Genomic DNA, 7,605 nt, shown 5'->3' on the forward strand with positions numbered 1-7,605 from the left:
ATCCAGTCCATGCTACCCTATTCTATCTCTCTAAGATACATTTTAATATAGACCACCCACCTATTTCTTGGTTTTCCTACTGGTTTCTTTCCTTCTGGATTTCCCACCATTATCCTACACGCATTCCTCTTCTCCCCCTATTCGTGCTAAATGCCCTGCCAATCTCACCCTCCTTGACTTGATCATTCTAATTATACTTGGAGAAGAGTACAAGTTATGAAGCTCCTCATTGTGCAGTTTTCTCCAACCTCCCGTCACTTCATCTCTCTTCGGTCCAAATATTCTCAACAACATCCTCAGTATCTCCTCTTAACTTCCTCCTGAATCATGTTTTGATTTGTTACCATTCCCATCCTAACATGCACTTTTAATATATTTCTCTACCTACAACTATGCCTGATAAACTGTTTTCTGCCTTCATGAATTCCAGTTACATAAAACTAAACATTTTTCATCTCGAAGAAAGCAGTCTTCTGGGATTTGGCACCGTGTATATGTGGTGTTAACCGACGTTTCGGAGGAACGTATCGCCTCCATCCTCAGGGTAGAAGAAAAAGTATAACAAATCTGCAAGCGACAAGACCGTGAGAACGGTAAAAGCAGACTGAAGAAAAAGTATAAGAAATCTGCAAGCGACAAGACCGTGAGAACGGTAAAAGCAGACTGGAAAGCAGTCTTCTGGGATTTGGCACCGTGTATATACACAGTGCCAAATCCCAGAAGACTGCTTTCTTCATAGTCACCACCGTGAAAGCCTCAAATCTTACATTTTTCATCTCCTCCATGTGTGCTTCTGCCTTGCCTATCTTATCATATTTAATTTTATAACTCTAATAATATCTGATGTAGGGTATGGAAGAATACAGTGGTCCCTCAATCTAAGGCATGAACTATCTTAGCCTGCTCGAACACTGGTATTGCGGTTTTGAACCCCACTTGAGGCATGGGTGTCTATGTGCATTTATTCTGTGTTGGTGCTACACCGTATGTAGACAGCAGCCTTATGATGGGCTGATCCCAAGTCCAAGGAGTCCTGACTGTGTACAGATTAGGAAACTGAAAAAGCTGCCAAGGTTCACAAGGGTTGTAGAGCCACAGACAGATAGATCGATAGACAAATTATGAAACACCTCATGCATACCAGAACACATCTTCCATTTAACTGGCACTGATAACTTGCAAAAGACCCTGCTCCTGATCATCCATACATGGAAGAGCAATCTGTGGGTTCATCTGGGCACCTTTTTATTTTCATTACATTCTGGATTTACTCGTACTGAAGGACCCTTCCCATACATGAGTACCCCTGAACCAAGCTTTCACTTCTCTCCTACCCTTCCCAGTGTAAACCTATGATTTGTTTTGTGGTATCCTCCACATTCTATGCCCTGTTATTGCAGAATGTGAAGAACAAGAAAGGGCAATAAAGACCAAACACTGCTCCTGTCACACTATGCTGCACTCATAATCATGCAATACCCAGACTTCTAGAGCACTGAAATTATCAACTTGATCACTGCAGTAAGGTACCCCACAGAAAGTAGCTGACACAAGCATACGTACTGGCCAGGTGGCAATAAATCCTCCCTCTGTTAAGAATAGATCAACTTTTGCAAAATCTCATCAAAATAACACAGAATTTCTAGACATTCTGATGAAAACCATTATCAGTGATGAAATTCTTAGAACAATTTACTTTACATTGCTGCATAACATGTTGTGATTCAATGGTCAGAATATGAACAAAAGAGGAACATAAATTACTTTTAACCCTTTCGCGCGGTCATTTAAATTCCGTTGCCGTGTCTCTCCGGCGGTAATATATTCAGCCGTCCATTTAAATTTTGCTCGAAAATGATTTATTCATCATTGTTCTTAAATTATGAGATAGGAACATGAAACTTTCACTAAATTGATCTTAAAAGGTGGTTTTATATCCTTACCTTATAATATGAGCGCCCGGTATCTCGGCAATGGAAGCAGTTGGTTTAGAATTTGAGCAGTGTAGGGTAGGCCTTGAATCATGAAACTTTCACTAAAATGATCTTAAAAGATGGTTTTATAACCTTGCCTTATAATATGAGCGCCCGGTATCTCGGCAATGGAAGCAGGTGATGCCTTGAAGCATTCTTCTAAACACAACGTTGGGCACCCTTTTTTTTTAACCACACATCTTCTGTGCGGCCTTGCCTTCTTCCCCGTGGGGGGAATACAAGAGGAAATGTCTCTGCGTGAGACGTACTGCTTGCCAGATTAGCTGCAGTAAATTCAACCTTTATGTTATCATAACAAGGGGTTGGTGCTTCTGCGTTTCATATTCTAAGATGTCGTAGGGGTGACCACAGAATTCATGAAGTTATTCTAAGAACTGTCTGGTATGTAGTGAACGAAAGTAGAGCTTAGCTGGCTCAAAAAAATATTTATGGTCATCCCTCGAAACGACCACCAAGGTCAGTACGATAAAATGGAGTCAACTGGAGCGATAATACATGAAGGAATGAGTTCTTCCCCCCCACACACACCCGTATCGTCACAGGGGGTGACCACAGTGTTCTGCCTTAATTCGTGACGTTATTCTAAGAATTGGCTGCTATGTACTGTGCGAAATCAATCGATCTTGCAAGAATAAATTTTTGGACATCCCTCTTCTAAGAATTCCAATTGAGTGTGTTAGTGTGGCCAGCTCAGGGCAATATGATATTATAAACACAGCACATATCACGTCTCTGCTGTTTATAACTTCATAGGAAAGAAAACATGCCATTCATAACAGTTTGAATGAGGAAACCTCTCCCAAGAGCAACAGGAATTTTGCTGCAAGACAGGCATATGTAACGATGACTTAGCGCAGCTAAACTCGTGGCTTATTATATACTGTTCTTGTGACAACAGGCCAGCGAAAAATCTAACAATCTACAGCAAAACCATCAATTATTATGGGTGTTATAACACAGGTGTGCAGCTGGACGATACATAGACGTCGAACCCCCGCAGAAGATTTAAATACCTGACGAAATATACACGTCAAACCACGCTGAACGGTTAATTTAACAGGCAACAAGAAGCAAATAATGGAGGGGGGGGGCTAAAATGCATGGCTGCAGGTAGACACTTGGTTGGCCTGTGACACTGCATTGCAGCCCTGCTCCTAGTACTACATACATACATACATACAAATTTCATTCCATGGATCCAAAGTTATTCATGACCATATAATGTGAAGGGGGGGGGGGTCCTTTGCTGCATCCTTAACATATGCACAGTACAAACTAACCTACTTCAGATTTCACACAAAAATAAGCAGAAGGCCTACATAAGACATTCAACTGAAAGTACTGAACTAAAACTGCTGATAAAACTTACACAAGCAATTTTTCTTCTCGATGCATGGACTCTTGCAATAACTGGTTCACTTCCAACAGTTCTTCATTTAAGAACTGATTCTGGGAAGTGTAGGCTTCAAGGGCATCAGTCAAGCTCCCCAACATTTTATCAGTTTGAGTTGCCTGTGTGCTTCTTTTCACACCGGCTGCTTTGGAGTCGTGTAGCTGGTTTGTCAGCTCCACAATAGCCCGGTCTTTTGCCTTATAAAAATAATTCTCATTATTACATATATATAGAGTGAACCATATTGGCTCAGTCAAAATATGTGAGGTGCTGAAATATTCTTCTCAGTATCCATGAGAAAGGAGGTATCATATCTTGTACCTAAAATGTTCTACTGGGCTTACTAAAAAATGTGAAACGTTAAGTAGGGTCTGAAGAAAGTCGTCTTAACTTAACTTACATGTTAAGTAGGGTCATTGACAATTTAAAAATTTACTGATTTTAAGCTTTCATGACGGTTAGTTATTGATGTACATTATGCTCTTGGGTTGTTATGCAATGTGGTTGTGGTTATGATATTTCAGAGGTATATACTGCCTCCATCTTCAGAGTCAAAATATATATGTCAGTGAGCTGTTGTGTATGTATGTTATATAATTAAAGTAAAGCTATCCCTGTAAGAGGCCGTGAAGGCCCATAGGGTTGTGAGACGTTGAGGGTCCCACATTATCTAGACAATCGGCTCAAAGATAGCGGTAAGGTTGTCAGCCTTACGCTCCTGCCACCCTTTGACCCCAGGGCCATAGTGCGGCTGGAAGGATTAGGTCAATTGAAAAAATCCAAAGACCTCATTGGGACTTGAACCCATGACCTTCTGGCTTGTAGCATAGCCCCTCAACCAACTACTCTACTGCGTGCCTATGTATGTTATATATATAATTTTGTTGTTTGAAAGGAACGGTGGAAGGGAGGACAAAGTGAGGAACAGCAGCTTGTCTTGGCCAGTGAAAACAGTGGATTGAATACAGCTGTGCCAACTGGACTTCTGAGAGCCACGGAAATGTGTCAGTTGCTAAGAGATTTTTGATGTATTTCCTTGGCCCTGAAAAGGGCTGTCAACTGTTCCTACCGGTTGATACGAGGCACTAATCCCCACACAATCCTCCCCCCCTTCAACATTCCTTTCCAAACAACAGAATTCTGCATGCATGCACAAACACAGATCAACTCACCAACCCACATACTTCAACCATGAAGATAGAGACACCATGTACCTCTCAACCGCTGGCATCACCACAAAGAGTAACAATGCAACAGATTTCACATTACTTTACACACTCCAGCTATTCAGATAGTGGAACTGAAACATTATTATAATCACACTTCGGGCCTAAGAAGAGTGAAATGTAATACTGTATTTATTATTTGTGGATATATATTAATACCTCAAATGCAGCTTATTATCCTATCCACCTTCTCTGTCACTACATGTTTTGGCCATATACAAATAACAAGGAAAATGTAAGATTTGTGAGATAATGTAATAAATGATACCATGAACAATAATACTGTAATGTGCAACAAGGTTGAACATGAATTATACAGTATCAGAACTCAAGGAGAAAAGAAACAAAAAACTGACTGGTTCAAGAAACAGTGTAACTAGGTATGCCAGTCATTCCAGGCAAATGCTGGGATATGGGATATGACCACTTCCTCCCACAGCCTTTCCAGCATCATCTCCTCTTACCAATGTCACATAAACACAGCAGTTGATACAGAATTGTAAAATAAACCAAGAACCATATTTTAATTTACATTGTTATCATTAATGTTCAAACACATGTATTTCAAATGATTCTTCAAAATTACACCATAATGACCACAGTTTTCTTTATGTTGTAACATTCATTTTTTCCTGAACAGCCATGGGAATCCATTGCACTGTTCATGTGACACACTCTACCTGCAAAAAGTTGGCACTAACTTTGCCACCAAGCAGCAGTTGCTCTAGTTCACTTGTGGACTAAAAGCCATGGAGCATTTTTTTTTACACTTCTCTAGATTTTACACTTGTTTTGGGTGATACTTTGAAATGTAACAATGAAAGTATAGAAATACTATACCAATTATCAAGACTGAATTCTTAAATATAAGACATATGCAAGGGCAGTATTTAAAAACAGAACTTGACTGTTCCCTGTCACATCATTTTGAAATCATTATTCATCCTATCACTTTACTCCATATATCCTGAGCTACTGATAGCAATGTTACATAAATTGCATGTCTGCTATCAGAGTTGCTGCACTCACAGATAACCTACCTGAAGCAGTTCCCTATATAATGCAGTGTCATCCTGCAGTTGCTCAACTTTCCCTTCCAATTGCTCTTCCTGCATGCCCAGCTTTCGGCACTGCTGCTCCAAAGTTGTCAGAGCCACTTCCTTCTCCTGCAGAATTCCAAGCATTTCATTTTCTCCACTTTCCAATGCTCGTTTATGGGCTTCCAACCTGTAAAACATTCAATAAGAACCTTATCATATGATATACAAAAGAATAAGGATCCACCAGTAAGACCTACATCTTATCCAAGAGGGAAGAAAACATAAATTGGATAGTATCAAACATTTTAATATTAAGTTCGATATCAATTTCAACAAAAACTTTAACTTCCAAATCAATATTTCTATCAATCAAAAGAAAAATGCAGAACCCAACCCAAACTTCACAGTCTCAAATATTAGTTCTATTCTTTGTTAACATAACACTACTTCCAATAGGCGGATTCCCTGATAACATATTTTGGTACATGTGTGCCATCTTCAGCTACAATTCAGTTACAATTAGCATAAATTTATATGTACGATGAGTGGATCCACATGTTATATATTATAGGGAGCTGGGACAGCTCAGTATAGCAGCATGCTATGGATTGGATGGTCAGGGTTCAATTTCTGTCACGGTAAGAAATTGTTCTCCACTCCGCAGCATCCACACCAGCCTTGGAGCACACCCAGCCTCCCATCAAAAGGGCACCTGGGTCTCTTGTCTTGGGAGCAAAGTGGCCGAGGCATGAAGCTGACTACTCACCTCCATCTAGTGCCGAGGTTACAAATGGTGGAGCTATACCTCCACTCCCGCAGCCACCTTCATAGGGATGGTGCTTAATTAAGCACAGAGACAACTTTAGCTTTATATACTACATTTACAACAGACTACCTCATATATATATATATATATATATATATATATATTGGTATACACTGTAGTTCAAGGTGAAGTTGTGGATTCTGAATCTTTCTTGAATGCACAGTATCGAGCAATAGTCTGTCTGTCCATTTCACAGGTATCCTTTGTTCCACTGCTCTCACTGGGGTCAGATTGCCTTGAGATCCTTGAAGACACACTGTTCATACAGAGCACAGGCTGATTCTCATTGTTAGATGGTTGTTCTTACTGGGACAGTTCCATTTTCTGTAATACATGCAAAGAGATCCTACATTTACAGAAGCAGCTTTTCTTATTTTATGTGCACTTATGGAGCTTCTTATGCATTTCCATCTCCCATGCCAAACTGTATAGCATCACTGTGTACTATCAAGCAGCTGTCTGTACTGGTGTGTCATGGATGAACTGGTGGTTTGGGTGTGAGAAGGTGGTTGGGAGAGGGGGGCCTCTGTTAACTGAGTGGAGAGTGTGTTTATATTTGTGTAGGGTTTTGTAAATTGGGTCAGTCATCTCTTCATAGGTGTCATTAATTTGTATTCTCAATTTGCTAACTTTACACATATAGTATCTTCCTAAGGTATCCATATATGGTACCTTTTTTTGAAAGTTTTAAGATGTCCATGGTATCTTCTACGGTTCTGCATGCATGTCTGTGTTCCAACATATGTTGGGTTTACTTCAATACAAGGTGTGGCAATAAAGAAACCGGATTCATGCTCTAACCCTTTATTAAAAAAAAATCAGACAGTCGAAATGTTATCCCCTTCAATGTAGTCCCCTCCCCGATCCCTACACCGCTCCATGCGAATTTTCCACTGTTGGAAGCAGTGCTGCAGGTCATCTTGTGTTATGCTCTTCAAGAGTTGCGTCGCTTTTGCTTTCACTGCATCCACGGACTCGAACCTGGTCCCTTTCAGCGCAGACTTGATTTTTGGGAAGAGAAAAAAGTCGCACGGTGCTAGGTCCGGAGAATACGGTGGATGTTCCATCACTGGAATGTTGTTTTTTGCCAAATACCTCTTCACAGATAGCGCGTTGTGTGCTGGCG

General features: G+C 40.4%; 1 protein-coding gene across 5 annotated transcripts in view; it reads right to left on the bottom strand.

The window, feature by feature from the left end:
• LOC111871145 (TBC1 domain family member 2B) overlaps nucleotides 1-7,605 on the bottom strand; it is a 46,566-nt gene that overhangs the window by 17,671 nt on the left and 21,290 nt on the right. For all 5 annotated transcript variants that reach the window (XM_023864022.2, XM_023864026.2, XM_023864024.2 and 2 more), the window contains exons 7-8: nucleotides 5,654-5,840; nucleotides 3,364-3,584 (exon numbers count right to left, since the gene is read on the bottom strand). In XM_023864022.2, the coding sequence (XP_023719790.1) occupies nucleotides 3,364-3,584; nucleotides 5,654-5,840 (408 nt within the window). The remainder of the gene's footprint in view (nucleotides 1-3,363; nucleotides 3,585-5,653; nucleotides 5,841-7,605) is intronic.

The sequence above is a fragment of the Cryptotermes secundus genome, unplaced genomic scaffold (assembly GCF_002891405.2).
Source record: "Cryptotermes secundus unplaced genomic scaffold, Csec_1.0 scaffold250, whole genome shotgun sequence".
NCBI lineage: Eukaryota > Metazoa > Arthropoda > Insecta > Blattodea > Kalotermitidae > Cryptotermes > Cryptotermes secundus.